The sequence below is a fragment of the Agelaius tricolor genome, unplaced genomic scaffold, assembly GCF_023055355.1.
Source record: "Agelaius tricolor isolate 1412-34295 unplaced genomic scaffold, bAgeTri1.0.p SCAF_3, whole genome shotgun sequence".
NCBI classification, from domain to species: Eukaryota; Metazoa; Chordata; class Aves; order Passeriformes; family Icteridae; genus Agelaius; species Agelaius tricolor.
The window spans coordinates 8,992,893-9,018,491 of NW_027269263.1; the positions used below are offsets into that span (position 1 = coordinate 8,992,893).

Below are 25,599 nucleotides of genomic sequence, written 5' to 3' on the forward strand. Positions count from 1 at the left end.
GCAATTAGTCTCAATAAAAGACAGACAGTATCTCTAGTAAATTGTCTGCAGGCCAGATTTTACCAGTCTCATTCATACCAAGCAGAGCCTACTAGCAAGACCCCCTTCATCTCAGTGCTGGGGGAATAAGATATTACTTAGCAAAAGTAAAGCAATCAGTGTCAAGCTGAAAATGTTGAGTTTCGTCACACTTTGCTCTGTTAAACCCTGTAATTGCTAAGTACCTCTTTCTAGGCAAAGATCACTTTTTTTCTTAATTTGATCAAATCATAAAAATTATTATTATTACTCCACAACACAGAGGTTGAACTTTGCTGTTGAAGGGTAATCTCACACATAGCAGAGTCATGCAGCAGCAAAAGACGTGGCACTGAGACATCTGTTGGGGCAAGTCGCATCCCTGCACAGCAGAACTTCTCCTGGAGCTCAGATTTGGCAGCCTACCTGTCCCCAGACACCATATTGATCCAGGAAGATACTGGGATCCTCCAACCTTAATTCCACAACTTCTCCTTTGCACACTAGGAACAATTTCTGCACCAAAAGGGCCGTCAAGCGCTGAGCAGGCTGCCTAGCAAAGTAGTTGAGTCACCATCCCTGGAGGTATTTAAAAGACATGTAGATGAGACACTTAGAGACATGGTTTGGTGGTGGATTTGTCACTGCTGGGTTAATGGCTGGACTCCAGACACTTTTGCAACCTAAAAGACTCTATGTACAACACAACCTTAGCAGGAACAGAGGAAGGACAGCCTTACACAGGTCCAACCATGCTGCAAAAGGTTCTTGTAAACTGCCTTCTCTACTGCCTCTGCAGCTAAATCTAACTGAACCTGAAACACTTGGCCCATGCTTGTGCAAAAAGGTGGGTTTGAGATGGGAGGTTGGAGGGGAAGCCTGCACCACACATTGCAGAGCTCCCTTGCCGGCTCCAGAGCAATGCTGTGCTCTGGGAGACAGGAGCTGTTCAAATGTTTTGACAGAACACGCCGATTCCTCGGGAATGTTTTTATTCTAGTCGATGTGCCAATTCCGCACAGATTTCCAGCAGAAAGCAGGCAGACTGTCTGGGTCTGCTGAATTAAAACGACTTCACCCAGAAAGAAGAAAAAGTTGCATTTTCAGACTATTTTTACTCAATCCATCATTGTAGTTGTTTTAGTCACTTTGTCGGATTGTTTTCAATTTTACCTGCAAATTCCATTTTTTAGCAGGATCTAAAGACAGGCCAAAAGGCATCAAAACACTGTAGAAAATTAAGCTCAAGCAGAAGGCCTCTGAAGACTTTTGAAACATAATTTTGTTATGTAAACAATGCAAAGAGATAAACAGGGAAACCCAAAAATTAACCATGTTCTAACTAGAACTGCTTAATCTGGTTCTGCGAGAACCCAAAACCTCCATTTTTGCATTTGTGGTTGTCTTTCAAAGGCTTTCTTTTTTTCCCTTTGCCTTAGGGAGTTATTTATAGGGCTATTATAATTTGAGGTCTGGTCTTCTCGTGGCAGGTCCTCCATCCAGGAAATGAAATAGCATTAGAAAATGAAATCTCACGTTTATGAGGTCTTAGAGATGGCTCCCTGGGGCACTGGAGAGGAAAAAAAGACGTAGGGAAAAATATAAACACAAATATAACTACAAGATACTTGCAAGGTCCCTAATTCTATTTGTGATGAACTTTATGAGACTCTTTATTAAAATAGAGACCTTTGGTATAAGGTCACCAGCAACTTTTTTTCCCAAAAGCTCTCCCATTTCCCCCTTCTCTGTGATCAAGTGCCTTTTCCACTCCACCTTGGCTGCAAGGTGTTTCTGCCCTAGATTGTCTTCAGAAGTGGAACAAAAATAAGGAAAAATCAAGTGCTACCCTCCCTCCTTCTGCCTCATCACACACTTTTCATGATGTACCACTTGTTGGTATTAACAGATATTAGAGTATTAACAGATCAAGTCAGATGTGTTCACATCTCTGTAAAAATCATGTATCAATCACAGATTTCTTATTCATACCCCTTTGTGCTTCTGTCCTACTCTCCAGAGCCACAACATCCTATCTGGGGCTTATCACTCACTGCTTCCTCTAAATATATAGAAATAAAAGTAAATAGAGGCAAATCAGGGAAGACTTTGGGGCTCACCATCTCCTTTCTCTGTGAGTCCAAAGAGAGACTTCCCTCAGCATCTTTTCAATATCTGTATTTTTAATCCAGCTTACCTCAACAATAACCCTAAAACAATCAAATAAATTTGGGTACAAGTAAGCAAACCAATAGTACTTCTCTTACATTAAATAGATGATTAACCAATATCAAAAATGTAAAACTCTACAAAACAGAATAAGTTTTCTTCTACTAGTAAATAAACAGAGGTGTGAAAATTTCAATGGAATGTATTACATAAACCTATCTAATCATTCAAAATCCATTCATAAGAACATAGAACAATTAAAGGAAAATATAACTAAAATCAAAATTGATGATAGAACATAATTAAATGATCTACTCAATAACTTAAACCTTACACCATAACAAGAAAAATCAAAAATAGGTGTGTATATATTAATTACCATCATAATTATAACAAAACCTTACCTACTCCAATACATACAAAAGATAATTAACAAAATCACCAAAGGAATATTCTTAATACAAAAAGAAGGGGGAGATGTTGGAATCTGAAATGCAGGGAATTCTCAGAACTTCAGGGCCTGTAAGCCAAATCTTGGAATTAAACACAGGATTTGATCTGAAACTTTAGAAAAGGTTTCCAGACTTAGGTACTAGAAATGAGAATTTGGATTTATACTTTAAAGCAGAAACACATTAAGAAATTTTAGAGTTTAACACACAGAAAAAATAAAAGTAATTACAAAGGTAAACAAGAAGTTTAGAATACAATACTGTAGGTTTGTGTATCATAACATGATTAACTTAGAGAACTTACACTGTAGCATGAGTCCATAAGACAAAATATTTAAGGATTGGATCAAACAAATATCCTTATTAAGTGTTTTGTTAGTCAATAAATCCTTAAAAAGTCCTATAACTAGAGGTTTTACAAGCTTCTGAACCATACAGTAAAAATGTAAGCCAAACTCACCCTTCCTATCTATGTAGGAGATAAATAAACCACATCATCTAAGAACTCAGAGGTCCCGTCTCTAACTCATTGAGAATTCCTTGAAAAAAATCCCCATATTTTCCCTTTTGAGTGGAACAGGAAAAGCACCATTCAGCAGAAGACTAACACCTATGTTTAAAGTCCCACTCAACTTCGCAGAGAATATTTCAACTCATCATTGCACGTGACTTCTTATGGTTCCTTTACCCTAACTTCCAGTAATCCTACCTTTATCAACCCAGGCATAATCCTTCCTGTGAAAGTTAACAGTTTTCTAGACTCACAGAAGCAAAAAGTGCCATCAGATATAATACACAAAACCTATGGCAAATAGCAAAGACTATTTTGCAATTATTTTAATGTTTATTTCTTGCATACTTTATTTTGAAAATACATAGTTGAGATTCTTCGAAACATATAGCTTCTTTTTCTCTTGTTTATAATTTTCAATTTTCTTGAAGTAAGGTAAAATAAGTTACCAATGTTCAGTGAGTTGTTTTTGCTACCTGAATATTTAAAACTGTCCCAGGGCAACTGTCCAAAGAACACTTCACTTTTCCCTCTGCCTTATCATAAATCTCCTAAAATTCATAGATTATTACAAAATTACAAAATCTAAGCAGGAAAAAAGGCTAATAGTTAAAAACAGAATGAAAAGTTAGAAAGTCCAAGGACAACCCAAGACTATAATTAATTCACTCATCCATTCATCAGCGTTGTATGATGACAAAGACAGAAAGAAAACAACAATTTGAAATACATTTCTTTTTAAACCACACAGGTTTGTTTAGGCTTTCTGTTGATTTTTCTTTTCTAAAAGCCAACCAACCAAAAAACCACCCAACCACAATAAAAACCTAGTCAAGTCACAAAAAAACCTGATTAGATTCAAACTCTAGTTGATTCTTGTTTCACATTACCATCTAAATTTAGACATGTGCCAAGGCCTCTAAGGCTGTGGAGAGACAGATTAACTTTTGAACTTTCTACCTCTCCGATAAGATGGGTCTTTTCTCACTCTTCAGTGTCTTTCTAGGCAACTTGTGTTTCTGGATCAAGCTGCAGAAATGCTTATAAAAAAAAAAAAGATTCAAAACAAAAAGCCCTCAAGAAAATAGCTTCTCATTTATTTCTGAGGAATTAGGAGAACAATTAGCACGCAACAGCCAACTTACACCCGTGCCACTTTGCAGCTACTGAAGCCCTCACAGCCCTGCACAGTGCCCACCCTACAAACTCACCCTGCCTTTCCATCACCACACCCATTTGACTACAGGCCACAAGTATGACCTCATTTCACACTCAGTACCTCTTAGGAAAAGTCATATTTCAACTCTACATCCTGCCTGGGAAGGGGGAAAGTGGGAAGAACCTGAAAGGTCATGAGTCTTATAAAGCTACCAGGTGGTGATGCCATCCAAAGTGCATCACAGCCAACCAGAAGGCAGGTGTTGAATACCAGGGATTTACCAGCAAGTGTTTGAACAGGCAGTTCTCCAAAGCCTCCTATTATTCATTTTAATACAAAGCCTTGCAGAAACCAAGCCTAGCTAGATGCAGCAGATCAGACCCACAGCAGCTGTACCTGCCTATTCCCAGAAAGGACAGGGAAGTATCTTGCTTGTCAACCTTTCAGGATGACTTGCTGTACAGAAAGCCAGCTTCTTATCTGAAAAGCCATATCATGCTGTAAACATTTCTAGTGGAGCTTGGGTTAGTAGCACTTGTAAGAAAACCCTAATGAAAATAAATTGTTATGTATTTACCCATATGCTGAGGAGCATATGGCTAATGCGTTTAGACACCGCTAATGAAGTTAAGACTCTGCTAAATTTGTTGGCTCATGGATAACAACTGTTCACAATACCCAATCTGAGCCTGCTATAATTTTAGCATTACAACTGATACCTAGCCATTATTATACATACTGGTCTTGCTGACATAGAAGAACTGGATTTCTGGATGTGGGGTTCTCCACATGAGATAAGAAGGTGAACAACATAGGATTGTTGTTCAACTCCAAATTGACAGGTAATGTGAGCAAGTTACAATTTCATGTAAAATAACAGAGTTGCTCTTATTCATCGTATCCCTGATGCTGTTGCTTTCTTTCCTAATTTCAAAATTTTATCTATTCCAACCCCTCTCCTTCCAGGCCAGTGCAACTACAGGCAAAACTGAAGAGAAGACAGTCACACTCAAGAAATTGTCCTGCTTTTTCACATTCACATGCAAAAGCCCATTGAGTTTACTACAACAGCTATTGGAATCCTCCTGTTCAGACATCCCTACTTTGCTGCTTCTCAAGGGATACTTGCTGAGTATCCCTGCTTCTTCTGGAGCTCAAGGTCAAGTCCAGTTTGTGACAACACTGGCTCTACCTGTATGCTACTACCTTTGTAACTACACATTATCCCATTCTCCCAGCCCAAACACTGTGTAGCTCAGCTGTTTGGGTTCACTGCCGCTGCATGTCAGGCCAGAGCTGGCTTTAATTTAGCAGTACACGCTGCTTGAAGAGCAGGCTGCATAGCAAATTCCAGAGGGTTATGTGCAACCCTCTGGAATGCGCAAATGATGATGATGAACGTGCAAATATACTCTCCAAAAGACATAACACATTGCAAACATCCATAGACCATTCTCATGAGCCAGGTGTCATTTTAATGATGCAGACCTCTGCTCCCACTGATCTTGGGTAGTCATTTGGCAGCTGCCACCAAAAACCCATCAGAGGACAGTGGTCAAGTATGGCATAGAAGAGAAGTATCCTTCAGCACTGTTATATTGGGGACCACCTCACTCAGATACCTTCATTTGTAGGCCAGAACTCAGGCCTGGCATTAATTCACAGCCTCACTTGCTCTGTGAATGTTGCAAAAAAAAAAAAAAAAAACAAAAAAAAAAACCAACCATATAAACTCCCTCTGGCCTTGGAGCATCCCAGTCCATTCAAGACAGCAGCAATATGAGCTTCCCCAAGCCTAAAAGACCCCAGAGAAGTTGTCCAAAATGTTTCACCATAACCTGGATCAAAAAGTAGACCTATCTATTCCACAACATCATCTTGATCATTTTGCAGGTGGATAAAAGAGGCTCAAGGTGAAGCAAAAGACATTTGCTTACCCAGAAAATAAGAAAGCTTTGCCCCAGTCAGATTTGCCCAAACACAAATTCTGAGGAAAGCCAGGAGCATGATCAGGGAGTCTCTTCTCACTCGCTGTGCTGCCACAGAAACATCATCCTCTTTCCACTTTGCCTCAACCATTGCCTCTTCCCCCCATGCAGCATTTAATAAGGCAAGCATGAAGTGTGTCAGAAAGAACAACCAAAGCATGGGTTAAGGGATACCAAAACCATGATGGTGCTCATCAATGAAGTCTGCATCTCCTTCTAGGGGCAACTGCTGAGATCTGTGGGAAGCATTGACACAGTCCTGCACAAAAATAAATATTAGAACTGCTCTAGGAAAAAGCCACACCATTAGCACACCATTCCTTATAATACAAAAAGTATTAAGTTGCACAAAGCAACTGGTAGGTTTCATGTGATAGAAAAAGGGGACGAATCATCACTGCTTTACTGGTGAATAATGGTGACCCATGCAATGAAGGTGGTAGTGGTCATGACAGATGCCTTTGCAACTTAATACTGTCTCAGCATCCATAAGTGTTATTTCAGGTTCATGTCACATTCATAGCAAACACAGTTATGGGAAACACTACAAGGGCAAAGAAGCCAAGGACACAGTGTCTCTACAGAAGGGTCTCTGAGGTGCACACACTGCTCCCCAGATGCCCTGCTGAGACCCCCCACTAGTGCAGGGACAATCTGGGGTGAGCTACAGCACAGCTCTACCTGCTGCTTATCTCAGAAACTGAGGTCCAGCCCTTGCTGGAAGCTGCAAATAGCATTTAGTCAAGTGGGAGACAGCCAATTGTCTCCATGTCTTGATTTCCTGCTTTAGGCTCCCACAAAGAGACACTGCACCAACTTTGTCAGGTTATCTGACAATGCTAACATCTGATCAAAGGTAACACAGACTATCAGATGAAACTAGGAAAATACACATCTTTAAAGGGGAGAAAGACTGGCTTTATAGATGTAGAAATATACATGTAAACTCACATCTAACCCCAGGTTTTCTGTCATGTTGCAGACAGTGAAATGGCTAGATTTAGATCTGCACCAAATACATGTTCATCCCTCCCAATCTAGGGTGGTGGCATTCCCAGGATGTAAGAGAAGACCTGAATCACCCCAAGAGGTCTGTTCTGGCAGTCAGCAGCCCATAGCAGATGCACACAGGCAAGTGGGGGAGACAGACAGGTTGGTTGGTGATGCTACAGCCAACCTTTCTGGTTCCACACAAATAGCTATCAAGTTGCAAAACACACACTCCCTATCTCATTCTTCTGTTGTTTATCTGCACAAAGAAACACAAAACCATATGCAGGCTTTCACTGTCAATATAAGCCATATTATTCTTGTAATTCAATCCAGGTCCAGAGCCTGAGAGCTCCTTTTCCTCCCTTTTCCTCCCCTTTTTGCTCCCCTCACCGTTTGCCTCTCTCCAACCTTGTTTAGGTTTGAATGCTGTGTCATTAAATTCCAGAGCAGTAAACACTGCAGCCTCTCTCTCTAAGCACCCACACAGTGCTTTCTAGGCTAAAAATTAAACATGGGGTAATCTCATTCCTGAAGGACTCTGCCTTTTATTTTCCTTTATGTCCAGTTTGAAGGATGCTTTTGGCAGATGCGTAATGAAGGAAAAAAAATGTTTTCTCTCTGCTTCCTCCCTGCACTCCCCCCATTTCCACTCCCACCCATCAGCCATAAAACAACACAGCCCAGCCAGATCCCAAACTGAAAGCAAGACAAAGCACCCACACAGCCCCCACTTCCATTCAGCAGAAATGGGCCACTCCGGGGTAGCCCAGGATCTACAAGTAGGCCAGACTGGAATAAACAGAGTAAACAAAGGGTATCCTGTCCAAGCTGAGAGGGGCTAAAGAGAGGGATGTCTTTCATTAACATGCAAGGCAGGGATGCAAGCACACAGACAGTCAAAAGCATCACTGGAGCTTGCTAGGAGTAATAGGAAGAAAGAAGCACATGATCACACCACTGTAAGCCAACCAAAGCACATCACTCAGCTGCACATCCCACCTAGCAAGGACCAAAACAAGGCAGCAACCCACACACCCACCACCACCCCAGAACATCAGGGGCAGCCCCAAAGCTGCTGCAGCGCAGTGTGGCTCTCCAGGAGGCTGAGTGGGGAGCAGTGCACACAGGTACAGTGCCAGGCGACCAGGGCCGTGCAAATGTCAGAGCCAATGACATTTAAAAACAGCATAGCTGTCATTTTAGGAAGGGAATGGGAAAGGGGGAGAAAAGCACAGCACAGCCATAGCAACAGGTCAAGTGTTTGCCAGAGAGTAAGGGTGATGCAGATTTGTGGCTTCTCAGTTTTCGGGGCATTTGTCACATAATAAAATCATTAGTCTGGGAATTGATAAGAGTTTGGTTTAGTTTTTCTGCAACCTGCTGCTATAAAGCCCATAGAGATCCACATGTGAAAGTCCGTGCTGCGTATATCCCTGTGTCAACCATTACACAGCTATCAGAAACAACCCTCATGTTTTTCCAGACTCATAGGAAAAATGCAGCACATGGCGAGGTGAGCAAACAGTCAGGAATTTGTAGCAAAACAGCAGCCTGTCAGCTGCAAGTCTGCTCAGTTATTGGAAAAAATTGAACATGCTGCTTTTTTTAAGCAGCCTAATCATATTTACTATTACATCAGACTTACCCACCACAAATTGTTCTCATGCAATGGAAGAATTTTTAATCTAATATCTTGGACTCAGATAATTTCCCAGCTGCAGAACTGCAATAATTTCCTATCTTCCCATTGTTGAGATAAGCCGATTAACTTGGATATGTTTTAGTTTCAGAGTGTGATTATCTCCCTTTATTTTACTTGAGAGAGAAGGTGACTTACAGTAAAATAACTTTGTTTTCCCCAAGCCAGCTCTTAAACTCTCCTTTTCTGTGATGGAGATAGGTCTTTCCTGTTGCATTTTCTTTAGCCACTTTATTCTCCACACTTCCTCTTCCTCTCTCAGAGACACTACATTAACAACTACTATTATTTTACTGAAAGAAAATACACTGTTCAAGAAATCTCTGAAATATTTCTTAAAAACAAATAAAAATCTCATTTAAAAAAATCTTTCCTTGTTTAGAATACCTTTGAAAGTTTATTAAATACCCCACAACCCAGCACTACCGGTAAAATCCTGCTTGCACTGTTCCTTTGTTTTCAGGCACACTTAAAGAAGAAGAATTAAAAAAAAAAAGATAAGGCCTGAAGCTCTGATTACATGCACAGTGCAGCAAAACAGGAAACTCCATTTATTTCAGTAGAAGTGATTTACACCCAAGTAAGGGAGAAGACAAGAAAACCCTTGAATTTATACCATTACAAATTGTAAAATACTGCTTAGACAATCTTGGTGAGATTTCTTGACATTTAATGATTTTTCTTAAATTCCCAGGTCATAGATTTACTCTATTAAGTCAAAGGGACTTCCTCTCCTGCTTTATTTCTTTTCCTTGCATTTCTAGCAAACATATTCTAGGAGAAAAGCCTGAATCCATAAGATGACGACACTCTTTGGACTGCAAGACTGCATATGTGGAAGCCTCTTGATTTCCTTTTATCTTCCAGATCTCATTTGTGTTTAGGGCTTTTCAACCTGTGTTAATTTGCAGACCAAATTCAACAAATGTATGAATTACACATATGCAGATTCCTATACGGCACATATCAATTCATTCCTCTTAGTCACCATTCATTAATTCCTTTGAAATAAATGTTCATGGTTGAAAAGCACGAGTTTGATGATTTAATGGGAGTGTGGCTCACGTGTTTTCCCTGCACAAGATTAGCAATACTAAGAAAGAACAAGCCTGTTTAAAGGGAGCCGCTTCAGCTATTTTGGTGGAATGGTTGCATAAACATGGAAGGCCAAAAACTTTAGTATTATATATGGAGCAACAGAACAAAAATCAACATTTTTTTACTTCCTATTAAACAAAAAATAAGTATATTAAGTAAACCCAACAAGCCATTACTCATGTACAGCAGTGTCCCTCACAGCTAAGCCACTAAAACCATTCCTATTTCCAATAAAGTGATGGTCAAGCCCTGGTCCTTGCTTGGGGGAAAGAGAAAGTGGACAATGTCCTCTACTGACTGCAGTGAGGGCACTTGTGCCCCTGAAAATGCTCTCATAGACAAGAGCCTGCAGTATAAAAGCAGGGCTCCCATTATTGGCTCATTGCTATGGGCACTATTCTAGGAAAGCAGATCCAGAAAAAATGGCAAAATACATGAGAGGAGGAAGAAAAATTACCAGGAGCCTGGGCTCCTCCCGGCCCATTCCTACTGGCAGTGATAGCATGGTAGAGAAGATGGATGGTGAAATGCCAGAGTGCTGGACATGCAGCCTGGCAGTGCTTGTGGCTTTGCACCACTCAGCTCCCTTTCAAATCAGTTATTTCTTGGTATCCCAAGGTGCAATTTCTCAGCTACCTTTATTTTTCTTCCTAAAAGGTGGTAAAACCAAGGTAAACTTTTTTGCATTAGCCTGATTTAAGTTAACTTAATGAATGCTATTCTAGCAATGAAATTTGCCTAAGAGATCATATGATCATTTTGGGTAATTTCTCAAAACCTTTACACTTCTATGCTGGCACAGGGCACGCCTATCTAAAACATACCAAAATAACTTTGTCTCTAGGCACCTTCACCTAACAGCAAGTTAGCAGGTAACTCATGATATCTGGATTTCACCACTAAGGAGCTACAGAATGAGGGGCTTTCTGCCACCCAGCTGAATTGAAACCCAAAGAGTGAAGGTGAACAGGTCAGCATCCCATACCACCAGAATCCCTTGCAAGTTAAAGTCACCCTGCCAATTCCAGTTCAAATTAATCTAGAGAGGATTAAATCTACCTTTTATGCTATTTTCTAAATGAAATCAGATGTACATGTAAAACTGGCATTTAAAAGGGTTTTACCTAATAGTGAGTCAGGTATTGACAGAACAATCACCATGAAGACCAAGGTAAGAGGCAATATATTCTCATTAATAATTCAAATCTCAGCATGGATATTGATGACCATGCACTTAACAGGGAAAACTGGGCAGCAGCTGGAGCTGGCCCAGATTTCCTGAAAAGTTGTTGGGCTGCAACAGAGACACACAGGAGAGATTTTACTGCAAGATCCAACCAGAGAAACGGAGGCTCCTCATAATTAGGCTATCTTGGACCCTCAGCAATACCACCAAAATGGAACAAGGAACAAAACACAGCATTAGCAGTCTATAGCAAGAAGAATGGTGAGAAAAATAAGGGAATAAAATCTGGAAGCAAAATGCCACTACTTCCTCTTCCTCATAGCCCTAATATTTGCAGCACAGAGCAACAACATCCAGCAGTACCTAATTCCAGTTACTGCTTGGGAGCAAGCAACATTAAAGGCTTTAAAATAAATGTGTACAATCGGCAAAAGTGCAAACAAACAGAAAGGTTGTAGGAGCCAAAACCACTCAAACTCAAACCAGTTGGGGCTAGTTAACATAATCTGCTCTATTCACATAACTAAGTTTGTTTCACTGAGGGCATGAACTTTCTTGAAAAAGCTCATGTAATTAACTGCAGGAGTTTACACATTTTCTTTCTCTCAAGTTTACTTTACCCTGGAATTAGAGCTGCTTACACACAACTGCTCCTACCAATTCATTCAAAAAGCTGAGTTTTCCTTGTCCTTGTTCCAGAGGGACGTGCCTGAAGAGGTGGTGCCAGTGAACTGTAGGATTCCCTTCAATTTCTCCTGCCTCCTATCCACTCTTCCCATCACTTTGATTGATGCAAAGAGAAACGTATCCTACCTCACGGAAAAAGAGCAGGTTTCCAATGAAGGGAAGAGGTCGAGGATGTTGGATCCCTACTCTGCTTAGTTTGGAGAACGCAGATGTGGAGTACCTGGAAAAAAATAAGGTAGGATTTTAATTTTGGATCTTGTCATGATAGGACTTGCCACAGTAGCTAGTTCAGATGACTTCCCTGGATTCAGAGAGGGACAAGAAGCTTTCTGTGCTGGTCAAACAGAACTGCCAATGTGATTACATTGCTTGGCAGCTCCTCAGGTCACAAAAGCAAATGCAATACACTGGTGCTTCAAAGAGGGCAAAAGGACCAAGTGACTCAAACACAAGCCTGCAAAATTGAGCAGTGGAATGAGAGAGCTGCTCCTCTTCCCACAGAGGGTCTCCTAAGTCAGGAGTGACTCTCCAAAGCTGCATGAGGCTATAAACGAGATCAAAAGAAGCATTTGGGGCTTGACTTCTGTGGCATTGTTGGGAAAGGAACAAGACAGATTTTCGGATTATTTTCTTCTTCCATCACCTCTACAGATCACAGAACAAAAATTCAAACCAGTCTCAATTGTCCATGAGCCAAGACACTGTCAGTATGTTCAAGTCAAGCCTAGTATTTGGATATGCTGATTAAGTGATTTTTTAGAGCTGCCAGTCAGCAAATAGAACAAATATAAAAGAATAAGGGGAAAAAAAACCCAGACTGAAAAGATTCATGCATCCCTTGTTACAGATGAAACTGTGGCATGTTGACAGGGACAATACTGGAAAAAAAGAAAGGCTCTAGGGTTTGGGTTTTCTTTTTCCTCCCTTCCCCCTTTCTTAATACAAACAATGAATTTAAGTCAATGGACTTCAATTAGTGAAACCTGAAAGAGCAGGAGCTAGCAGCAGCAGCTTTGATTACCCAAAGACACAACTTTCATTGTGCAGTTCTGTTTGCTGAGATTTCCTGCAGCACAGTACCTATTTTCTTAATGGATTTTCTTTTGTGAAGGTATTTACAAAAATCATAATCAGGAGATAGAGGTTTAATCATTTTTAAATAGCAACCATTTTCTTTTTTTAATGGGGCAGTACAAACCTTTACAAACACAAACCCTCTCACAAACCCAAAAGAAATGATGCGTATTCAGTCTATGCAAGGACACTGTGTCAAGTATGACAAGGTATCATGGAGTAAAGGCACAGAAGTCAACATTTATTACACATTTTATACATATTATTGATTTCTTGGCTACTTAACTGCTTTAAAAAATATGAGATTTTCCTCAGCTAATACTCTTGGGAAAAGAAATGTTTTAACTTTAAAATGACAAAACAGCCTACATGATACATTTTCATCCCCAAAGAGAGGATTTTTTTTTTGCTGTTGCTGCTGTTTGAAATCTTCCTGAAGGGTCTTTGTGTCATGACAAAGTCCTCATCTTCAGTATGTAAACAGTGAAAAAGATTAAAATCCCTGTCATTGAAAACCTGTCAATTTTGCAGTATTCTATCCTGATGTTTTCACTGTAAAATAGATGGCAAATCACAAAACACCAGGCTACAGTTAACTGTTCATTTCACCACACACCAGACAGTCTGTAGACTTCTGGTTTTCATGTACAGCAAAGTAAAGAGTGACTGCAACAGAGGCTTACACTAGACAAAGTCAGTTATGTGATCACCAAATATTTTCAAAGGAAAAAAAAAATAATGAGTATCGTTTCACAAGGCAAGAAACACAGAGACTGTGAAGACTATTTATACTTAGATGAACAGTTCATCATTGTCAGCTTCTGAACATTACTGGCAGCTTCATACAGCTGAGGATTTGCTTTCCTTTCCCCCCCTCCCAATGTGGTTTTCTCCACTGCTTTTTATTCAATTACATTTGAAGCAGGTTTTAGAAAGGTAGGGAACAGCAGTTTACAATGAGATGGGAGAGGGAAGCAGTGTCATCAAGTTACAGACTGGAATGTAACAACAAAAGGGTGAAGCCAGCAGGATAGGAGTGAAAAAAAGACTCATCAATAAACACATCTACCTCTACTCTATGATTTTACAACATTTCTGGTGTTGTTGAAACACCTGATGCTTTACAGAAAAGAAAACAGTATGCAGGTGACCAAAGACTGACAGGGCAGCACACACAAAAGAAGGATCTAACACTGCACATGTAGCCTTAACTTTGACCATTTCTAGTGCAACAGCTTACCTTCTGCAGCCTTAAATATTAAAAGCTTCTCCCCATCTCTGCAATATTTCAGCTCAGTCTCAGTATTTTAGGTGGGGGAGAGAGAGAGAGGAAAGAGTGGCTTATGGACTTCTTTAAAAAAAGAAGAAAAATTGTCCTGTATAACACACAGTGAACACCAGCAATACATGAATCTGACAGCTTTGTGGCACAAGCCTCTGCCTTTTGAGCCAGAAGAGGCTGATAACTCAAACAGGCCAATTTGTTTGATTTGGTCACTCAGCACCTCCATGACACACCCTTGGCCAGTAACTCAGAGCTGCATCCTAAGGGCACTGGGAAAACACTGTCTGGGTTTTGTTGCTGGGATGGGAGGTGGGCTAGAAGCTGGGCAAGTGCAAAGAGGCAGGGTGGCCTTGTGGGCAAAGCCATTTGTCTGGAGAAGGTGTACATCTAAATTAAACAGCTCCAGGCCTGCCTTATCACCAGTGGCCAGTTCTCACTCTGCCACTTAGTACACTTCTATATTAGCACAAAAATTAATCTGGTATCAGGAAACCCCCTGCTGTTGCTGTGGGTACACAATGACAGTGGAAGATCAGCCAATGGACTAGAAAGGTTAAATCAAATGCAAAATGTAGAAATACAAGAGATGCTAAGAGGTGACCAAGATAACCAAAGATACGGAACCACTTCTGTGCAAGAAATAAGCTAACAGGCTATAGTCTTAATCATGGCAGGAAAAAAGCAACTGATGCAGGTTATGATAAACATTTAATATCATGCAAGGCTTAACAAATAAATTAGGAGCTATTACCCAAAAATTTAAAATGTAGTATGAAAATCCACAAATGAATATTCAGGTGGCAGGGTTAAAAAAGAAACACTTTTCCAATAAATAAATATACTATCTATGGAACTCATTACCACTGATGATGGTACTACTACCATCTACTCCAGAAGCATAAAAAGCTTCAAAAGGTGATAGAATAAACTAATGGGGGGTGGGGGGAAGGAATCCACAGACACTTTAAGCTAGTAAGTTTAACAAATGTAAGAGAAATACATGGAAAACATTAAAGGAAAGGGAAGAAAATTAATCAAATTTGTTTTCTTAATCAAGGAACTAGTCTGTAAACTTCTAATTGCATAATAAGAGATTAGACTTTTATAAAACCTAAAAGATAAAACCTCAGACTCTTCAGGTTTCTTACGAGGAAGAGAGGAATGAGTCTATGCAAAGTGAGGGGCATGAAAAGGATAAAACTCTGATGGCAGCAACATTTACTGGACAATCTAGTACATTCTCACTCAAAAGAGAAACATACCCTAATATTTACACAAGTACAGTTTCCTGCACAACCTTTAATTTTAAAGCTTGGCATTATATTTTGAATTAAGTGACAAGACATCAAAAAGAACCAGAGGAACATCAGCAATGAAGTAGATCAATAAACAATTCAGAAACCCTTTGAAGACATTTAAATGGCCTCTGAGAGCAAAATGCTCTCTGTATATATTAAACGCAACTGCTAAAAGGAAGTTAGCATGCCAAATTCATTCCTGTAGGCCAACATGGCAGATACAAACTCTCTCAAATACTAACTTCTCTCCACAAAACACCACTCAAAAAATTTAAAAAAAAAAAAGAGAGAGAAACAGATAAATAATATAAGTTGAGAAGGATATATCACCAACAGAACCAGCCATCTGTCCAGCCAGGTCAGTACTGACAGAAAAAGTATTATGCTGTCTACCATTAAGGGTGATCAATTTGTGTAGCACACAAGATTACAGTTTCCAATTCTGCACCATGGAGTTCAACATCCTGTTGAAATTACCCCAAATTTCTCCCAATACAGAAAGTGCATCATTCCTTCTACATCTAAGTAATACACAACCTAATAATATCTAAAAAGCTATAAACTGGGACACAGAGATGTTATTTAATCTCATTGTTGGGAATTGGGAGCTGTGTTATTTTGCAAGACTGATTGGGAAAACAAAGCATTTTGCTGAGATAATGGAAATCATTCCTGCCAAACGAGAGACACTCACCATGCATTTTTACCTATTTGCCTCTATTGACGTATTCCCATACCAGATTCCAGTTAACACTGGGATGTATTTTGCTCACAGAGTAGTGATAATGCACAAAATAAAGGTAGCCTCCCCAGCATTACAATGATGGCTTGTGAAAAAAATACACAAAATATACAAGCATCCCTGGGAGCCCAGTCTCACCAAAACATCATCCCAAAGCTGGCTATAGCTCTCAGCCCTCTCTGGGAAATTTTGCATTATGAATACTGCAGCAGGGTCACTGGAGAGCTGCCATCACATAAGTCTTTCCTCTTGCCAGCTCCTCAGAATATTTAAAGTAGAAAATCATTATCGGGTCCCATTCTGACAAAGGAACACACAGAAAACAAGTCTTGCAAGTGGGTGAGTGCTGCAGCCAAAGTGATACCATCCCAGAAGGATACAGCCTGTGCTGATTATTAACTCTAGAAAGTGTAGTCACTGAAAGAAAAAACAAAACCAAACCGCAAAATTAAATCAGCTGTCCATCCCCAAAAGACAGTCTCTCAGAAAACAGAAGAGAGAAAAATGGGGAAGGTAAATCCCTCTTCTTTGGTCAACACAGGCTGCTAAATTGCCCTTTACTGTTACCCAGCAGTACCTCTGGTGGAAAAGGAGGGATTTGCTGAACAAAAATACACTTGGATGTGTAGAATATCAAGCTCAGAGAATGGAACTACTACGATACCTCCAAAAAGAGATACTGAATATCCACAAGTGTACCTCTAAGAATGAACTGAAATTAATCTTCAACAGACACTTTAGTCAGTTTGGGATAAGGAAATTTGAGTGCTGCTATTTGATTTTCAAGCTCAACAAATCGGTACTTTTAACCATGCATTTGTAGGGCTATAATAACAGTTTCAGGGATCATGAGAACTTCCATGTAACACTTGCTCTCCTTAATCACTTGCATGCACTCACAGAGTCTTAATTTTGACATAATTGCACAAGAAAAAGAAAGACATTGCACACACTTGCACCATCTGCCTCCACACAGGCAGATGTTTTCCAGCTGCAAAACCTAAATGATCATTGGACATTATTTCATTGAAATATTTGCTAATGCATCAGGAATAGTGTGCAGAAAAGGCAAGTATATATGCCCAATATTAAATTCATGCCTCATCTATCTGGTAACAATCATCTTTTAATCCATACTGTTCTGGTCTGTCAAGCAATTTCCTTCATGTCTCTTAAGAGAACTGATAGTCTCAAGAGATTGGTTATAATAAGGCTTCAGGTTGTCACAGTGTATTTAAAGTTTTGGGGGTTGCTTTGATTTAAGTTCTAAAAAATGAGCAGTGAATCAAGGCCAATTAAATGAAAAAGCCCAGGCAGAAAAAGCAAGACTCTTCACCATATTCCAGAGTAGCCCTGCAAGAGACAGATGGTCTGTGCAGCAGGTCAATGACAATATTTCATCACCTCTCTCAGAGTGCAACCTCTTCACACTGGGCGGTGACTTTTCCAAATAAAGAGCAAATGAACAAGAGTCATAAATCCACGGCTTCAGCCCTTCTTTGTTGGCTCAACACCTTTAAACAAAATGATGGAGGTCAGAAGCAGCAGGGGCTGTTGGCTCCTTATAGCAATATATAACCTTGGGAAAGGAGGTGGGAGCTCCATCCTACATGAGATGGACAAAGAGACATCCCACCACAAAGAGGAGCCTCCTCACCAGGAGGATTGTCCACAGCAGATCTGAGGTCTGGTGCATCCATGAGGCCATACCTGATGTCTGCAGCAACAGCTGGGTCAGAGCTGATAGCTAAGCTCAGCTCATGTCCCAGCCCTGCTGCCTTAACCACACACAAAGCTATCCTTTCACTCCCTAGGAACCACTGGCACCATACCTTTATTAAGGAGTGGTTTCTTCAAGTGCCTGTTTATCAGACTAATATTGTGGGGCATACAGAAGAAAATGGTACCACCTCAAGGCCATAGATGTTTTTGTTTCACCCAGGAAGACTGAAGTTGGCAAAAACAGGTGCATTGCTAGAAACACAGTGTTCAGAAAATAGTAAAATTTCATTACCTTTTTTTCTCTCAACTAATTACATCTGTTAATTTTGCAAATGGACATCTCAATTAAAAGGACATGAAGTTTCAACCTTATCAGTCTTCCTAATTGCTATGCAAGTTCATATCCTAGTGGTGCAACTCCATTTGCAGAAAACATGGCATCATTTTTTGTATGCATCTCAGTTGTTCCTACACCCCAGGAAGAATTGTACGGATGCAGGCAGCAGTTTCATCTTTAAATTGAGAGAAAACAGTCTGCTTGGGAGCCTGATCATTCTGGCTTTTCATTGACATAAAGAAGGTACTAATGGGCCACTGGCCCATTATCTCATAGGGCCAAAAAGGGGTTGCAGTGTTGTAGTGGCTGAAGTCCCAAAAAGTTATTTAGCAGCACATCAAGTAGTGGTGTAGGTGCAGGCAAAGCCACACTGCATTTCCTCTAGAGCTTACAGACCTCAGCTGCCTTTCTTGTTTTCTTCCATGGAGTTGTGGTCTACCACAGAATTTGCCTGGTGTCTGTTGCTGTCAGGAAACCGGTTTTAGAGTTCAGCTCTCATACCACAACATGCTGCAACAGCACATGCAGAGTCACTCAGTAACACCAGGAACCAGCTGGCACAAGGTTTGCATGATGTCACACCCTGCCAGGACAGCCCTGGGAAAAACAAAATTGCTTCAAGAGGCTCAATGCCCCCCAGTGCTTCAGGGCCAGAGGCATCTCCCTTAACTGGAGATGAGGTGGGGATCACAGTCTTATCCCATTTTTTGAGTCCAGCCTGTCAGCATACCTGTGGCAGGTACCAAAGCTGTGACAAAATAGCTAGAGCAAACTCCAGGCATTTTCCCCCTTGCAATCTCAAATGAGCAGTGGTGACAGACTGCAGGGACAACTCACCTCCCTGGAGACAGGTCTGAATAAATGCTCACACCTCATGATTACACAGCACACGAACTAATTCTACTTATTTATTTTTAAGTTAACACCAGGGGCCACCATCCATCTAGTGCACTGAAGGTGGCAGAGGTCCTATTGACCAGAGACATACATGATCAGAGCACCAGAGATCATTTAATGGTGCTCAGAGAGCCTGAATTAATGGTCCACAGCCTGACTTTGTTCTGGCATTGCCTAACTTGTGTGGGCTTGACTTCACAACCTCAATAATGTGACTTTAATGCAATTTTCTTTGCAAGTCCTCATTTAAAGAAAAAAAACTCATTAAAAATACATCATATTGCATCATTTTGCATCCACAGGGGTCATCAAAAGATCCTAGACTATGGCAAAGACCTTTGGCAAATGAGCTAATGGAAGGCTGACGGAAGAGGCAGGTTGTCTTTCACACAAGGGAGCTGTGAGACACAGCCTGCCAGAGAATCTCTCAATACTTCCTCAAAGAGAAAAAACAGCAAAATTCAAGAGTTCCCATATTAAAATGCTAGACTTCTTTCTGGGTGCTAACATCTTTCTAGTGAGCCCTCATCTGCTCCTCTGTCAGTATCTCCATGCCCTGTTCTTCCTCATCCATGGACCTGCCACCCGCTCCAGCCTCTGCTTCTCACTGGAGCTGACTGCACTGCCACCCTCACCCCGCCCCTGCATCGCCTCCTGTCACGAGCTCCCCAAATGACCCCTTCCCAATACAGTCCCACACTGGATTGTATCAGCCATTCACCCTCCTTCAAGCAGCAATTTATCCCAGTTTCTCCTTGCCTAACCTCATTCCTGTCAGGCTGTTTGCACAGGCTGCCCACTTGCAGTCCCTGTGCCCAAATCTCATTGCCGCTGTGACACCCCAACACAATCCCACTGGAGAAAGGCTTCTCTCAGTTGCTGCACTCAGAGCAGCCAGCTGCTGTCAGGGACCTGCTGCCTGGTCAGCCCTCCACACACACACAGGGTGGGACTATGCTTAGCAAAGACATAATCAGAAACATTCACTTAAAATTATGTATCAACAGAAAAGATGGCAGTGAACGTGTGCTAACTGTAATTTTTCAAACACAATTTGCCCAAATTTGCTTGAGAAAGGCAAAAAGTACATCCAGTGACAAAAGCCCACCTCCTCTCAGCAAATATTGAAACCCTGCTTTAAAGCTAATATAAAAATCAGAATATCACTTTTTAGGAATAATAAGATAATGAAAAAAATCCCAATCCCCAAGAGATTCCCAAAATAAAACCAAACATTTTTCTTCTGCATTTGTCTCAGAAATTATGGAGCTCATTTTAACTGAAAATTTTCAATAATTTCACCTAAGACAGACAGCAGCCCCAGAAAATTTCAATCCTAGCTGCTTGGAGTTTGATAAAGCAATAAGCAATTTAAAATAGAGTTGTATAACAGGACATCACACAACCTTAATTTGTGGTTCTTGCAGACCCACCCATAATTAAGTAAGCCAGACTTAAAATAAAGGAAGTGCTGGCTCTCAGTCTGAGAGCACACATAAAATCTCAGCTCATAGCTAGTTATGTTATGCAGGGTCTAATCCATTATAGCACAGGGGTGACAATGACAACATTATCTGACCCTTAGTTACAGAAAAGATGTTATAACGTCTGTACATACCAGACAGCATATGATAAACCTGAAATTAGTAATGGAGACACTGCCTGCTCCCCATGACTTGGAAACCAGGACTAGTGTGATGTCACAAGGAGATCAGATCTTTATCTCTCTTGCTCAGATTTTGATTCCCTCGTTTCTCTCATCTTTCCATATAATGACAACTAAAAAACAAAAACCACTACCATGAACTATCAAAATGTACTCCACACGTTTCCTTTTCAAATCCTTAGGGTACAGAGGAAGCACAAGCACCTCTGTAGGAGCAATCCCATGTCCTGGCAGGTGGCTGACCCAGGCACAGGAAGCAGCATGGAAAGACCACTGGAAGTGAGACTGCTTCAAGGACCAAATGACAATCTGCTACATCATGAAACAGCACTGATGCTGGCTGCAAAGCCTCGGAATTTAACAAGAAGCAGGTACGATACATGCATCTAAATAGTGCAAGTCCAAAGCTCTGCTTTGCTGCATGATTTAATACCACTAGACTTAAAGTAAAGGGTATACAGAGCTCCTTTCATGAAAAGCAAAGCACGGCACTGGAGTCACCAGGGAGAAACATCATTAGTTTCTTAAGGGAAGAAGACAAAATCCTCCCAACCTCAGGGCTCATGCACACATGAACAGTGAGAGGAAGTACAGAAGTGGGGTTCAAAGCCTTTTGACAATATAAAAAATAAACTCGGCCTCCTTTTTTCCTTTGCATCTTATTCATGACTTCTTGAATACCTGTGGACTGACAAGAGTTGAGCTCACAGAAAAGACAAGTAATTCCATCCTTTCCATAATGTGAGTTCACCTTATAAAGAGGCACAGTAGATAGAGCAAGGAATATGCATAGCATATTCCCTGCCCCAGGACAAGGAGAACACCCTTTAGCAACCACAGGCATGAGACAGGAGGAGCAGTGAAATCATTTTCAATCACCTTTCACTGTGCTTGAGCAGTCTACCACCATCACCAGCCCCAGTAAGCTATCATGGGCCACTAACAAAGGCAGAAAATCATTCCTACAAAACAGAAGATAGTTGAATAGATGCCAAACAAAGCCAAAGGAAAAGCAGAATTTCAAACAGACTGGATGAAAGGATTGCAGGAAGCAAACTTCAAGGAGATCCTCTGAACTTGAAAAACTGCCTAAAAAAAGCAGGCTCAAGTGTTACTCCCAAGTGCCGTCCAGATAAAAAGCAAAACAAAGGCAATTGGGGTTTCCTGGAGCTCTGAATCACCCATTCAAGCCTAAGGAGGCTGAGCAACTGACTACACACAGGAATAGCAACACTGGGTATGCATGAAATGTCAAACGCAGAGCAGAATGGACTGAGAGGTGCTTTACTTCTTTAATCACTGAAAAATGCAGTAACGCTCTGCATTACTTCTAAAACAGCAGGTTGGATGGTTCAGACAGAAATAAACTTTTTAAGCTGACATGCTCCTCTCTCTGGTCTATTGGCTATTAAAAAAAGAAAGAAGTGCTTGTTTCACATTATCTCATCTTTTGACTGCACTTTGAAGTCCATTCTGGCCATTTCTCCATGACAGAGACAAATTCCAATACTTAGGAATAATTCTCTTAACTTCATAAAGAAACCCTTGTTCAAGTCAGGTAATTCTCATGTAGAGGCTGACATGGAAATGGCTTTCCTGGAACAGAGCTGATTTGCATTACTCTGTGTCATAGCACATGACAGCTTACTCTGCAGCCCACTTGTCTGGATCTTCCATGATCCAGACAGCTCCAGTCCCCCTCTCCGTGAAGCAGTTGTGCACATGACAGGAAGAAACTAATTTTAATGAAGAGTCTTTGCTCTTCTATTGGTCCTGTTCTCTCTCAACCTGTGTATCTGGCAGGCTCCTGGATGCAATTTGTAATCATTGCTCCCTGCTAACAATGGAAAAGTCTATTACTGTTGGCTGTCCCTTTGACTCGGGGGTTTTTAACATCTGACACAGCGCTGCACGAGTAATGTAGCGCGCTAATCCATTAAAGACCCCCTTCCCAGCTTCTCTCAAAGGACCTGCTATGGCACCCCTGTCCCAGCTCACCCCCTCTCCTCCTGTTAAACAGCCTCAAACACTGCTGGCACATGAAAGCAAAACGCTTCAACGCCTCCACTGCAAATTCACCGAGACAGAGACCATCTTTCCATTACATCGCACACCCTTCATGTGCACAGCAGAGCCCTGATCCTTGACAGGGGTTCGCTGCTCCTGCTGAAACAAAAATGATAAATAAATCATTAGCACCAGGTCCCCTAAAGTGGAGGGAAGTCCTGTGCACTGTCACTCGATTACTTTTTAACTACCACAAGGAACTAAAATTCCACAGGGAAGGAAGGATGGCAAGTCATTAGCATGAGCAATTCACCTTCAAAGAGAGGCAAGAGGAGAGCTGAAGCTCAGAGAAGCTGGTTTTCTTCACTCTCTCTGCAAGCACCTGGGTGCAGAGCAATGATTTTTTCCAAGGCAGAACAAAGACACTAGATGCTGCCACACAAGGGTTTTAAAACAGATTAGAAAGTTTATTAAAAAAATAAAAGGGCTGACAACAGAACTAGGATTGAGAGCAGAAGAGAATGAGAGCAAGATGTGACACAAATGACAGAAATCCTGGCAGGAAGCAAGAGGCTTGTTGAGGGAAAGCAAAGGGCCTCTTAGGCAGATGAAGTCTCAGAGAAGTCACCTACCTACTGGAGAGGGGACACAAGATCTCAACATCACCTTGAGCAAGATATGAGGAAGAGACTCTGATATGATGAAATACACAAATTCTACTGCAATAATTAATGTATTTCTTTTCCTAACTAAAACAATGATTTTATTTTTTTAAGGCTCATTACAGATCTGCATCATTATTTCCAGCTTTACTTTGTCTCCAAGGAGCTAACTGCAAGACATGAAGTTGGATGCCTGAAGAAAAATACTTTTACTTATCTCTGGGGAGTTGAAGTTTAGTGCCTGCTGTAAGAGAGGCTAGATAAGAAGATCCAACAATGGCAAAAAAAAAAAAAAAGCAATGGATAGAAAAGTTTGAATTGGAAGAACATGAAAAAAGACACATAGGAAAGCATTAGCAAAATCTGCTCAAACCATGTAAAGCACAGTGGTGCACAGGTCAAATGCACCATGTGCAGCCTGGAAGAAGGTGACCCTCCCTGGCCACTACCAGAGCTCTGAAGATGATCTTTACTTTTAATGTCTTCCCCAAGTGATAACTGGGGTTGCAATGAAAAGGCCCACAAAAGATGGTGCAGTTCCATACTGGCACACCACACTGCACAGTGGCTGCTTTATTTACTTTGACACTAGACTAGGAATAGCTAACTCAAGCTGAGATACTTTTGAATCCCTTAGGAAACTGAACTTCTATATTTATTTATATATCTGTATATTTACATTCATGTGCATACATACACACACTCTAAATCTGTTCATTTTCCCATAGAGCAAAATTAACACTCAACCATTCTTTATGCTTTTTCCACAAAGGTTACAATACACCACTGATGGGTTTTTCACTCTGAACATCCATCTTTAACATTAATCTAGCCCTCATAAGTGCATCTGCATCAGAGGTGTGGATGATACTCTGCCATGCATCATTCACACCATCCCCCTCCAGAATGGACTGATTCCCTCCTCCTTGAGGAGCTCCCTTACTGAACATTGTTCAAGGAAAGCTTAATATGCAAGGCTGAAGATCTTCTATGCTATGGTCCCACCAGTTCCAGTTAGTTTTGTTCTATTCTATTATTTGGGCTGCCCACTGGAGAACGTAATCCTTCTCAATTCCTGAGATTTCCAACCAATGCAAAGGACCAGAGCCCATACATGACTACACATTAGCCTAGGATCTGCAAGTTGGAGTAAAGGCTCCCTACCATGGCAACCTCCCTGTCCTCAAGATAAAATAAAAAAAAAAAAAAAAACCAAACCATAGTGATTCTCAGAAGTGAAAAGGGGAAAATAGAAGCTATGTGAGGAAGGAGTTGGGGGATGACTTAATGAATTGGTTTAGAATATTCATTTCTCTTTTGCATCTACAGGCATCAGTACTCAGACAAAACCTCCAATATACCTATTGGATAGATAGCTATCCAATACCTATATAATAGAAAAGGTACAACTCATAACTGAAGAATAAACAAGGCAGCATCCTGCTGAAGATGAACATTTTCAAAAGCACCACATATCATACACCTAACAAAATGGCTACAGTTCTCTGCACCAGCAATACTGATCTTGAACACTAACACAACTCAGAGCATTTGAAAGACAAACAGCATAATGCTAAAATCTAAATGAGCAAGAGGAAAACAGAGGTAACAATAAACCTGACATCATCCTTATGTGAAATAATGGAACTACCATTTTAGAATGCCATTACAAGAATTTTGAGAAGAAATAATTGAGGAGAATGTAATTAAATGCCTTTCAATATTGTCAAACGAGCCTTTCATTTTGGGTTGGGGTGGATTTAGGGTTAGTTTTCTTGACAGATTTATGGGTATGGATGATAACTACAACTCTCCCAACAGCATCTGCTTGGGCTAGCCCAATGTGCTAGAAACATAAGACCACATAACATCTCACCTGAAAGACATTTTACACACTACACAGAGAACTAACATGACACCAACCTAGAGAAGCTAAAAGTGGCTCAATG

At 40.8% G+C, this 25,599-nt stretch overlaps 1 protein-coding gene across 1 annotated transcript in view; it reads right to left on the reverse strand.

Annotated features, from left to right (window-relative positions):
* The window catches only part of TBXAS1 (thromboxane A synthase 1), a 232,264-nt gene that overhangs the window by 167,274 nt on the left and 39,391 nt on the right, over positions 1-25,599 (reverse strand). The window contains exon 2 of the mRNA XM_071422377.1: positions 12,087-12,180. Coding sequence (XP_071278478.1) covers positions 12,087-12,180 — 94 coding nt within the window. The remainder of the gene's footprint in view (positions 1-12,086; positions 12,181-25,599) is intronic.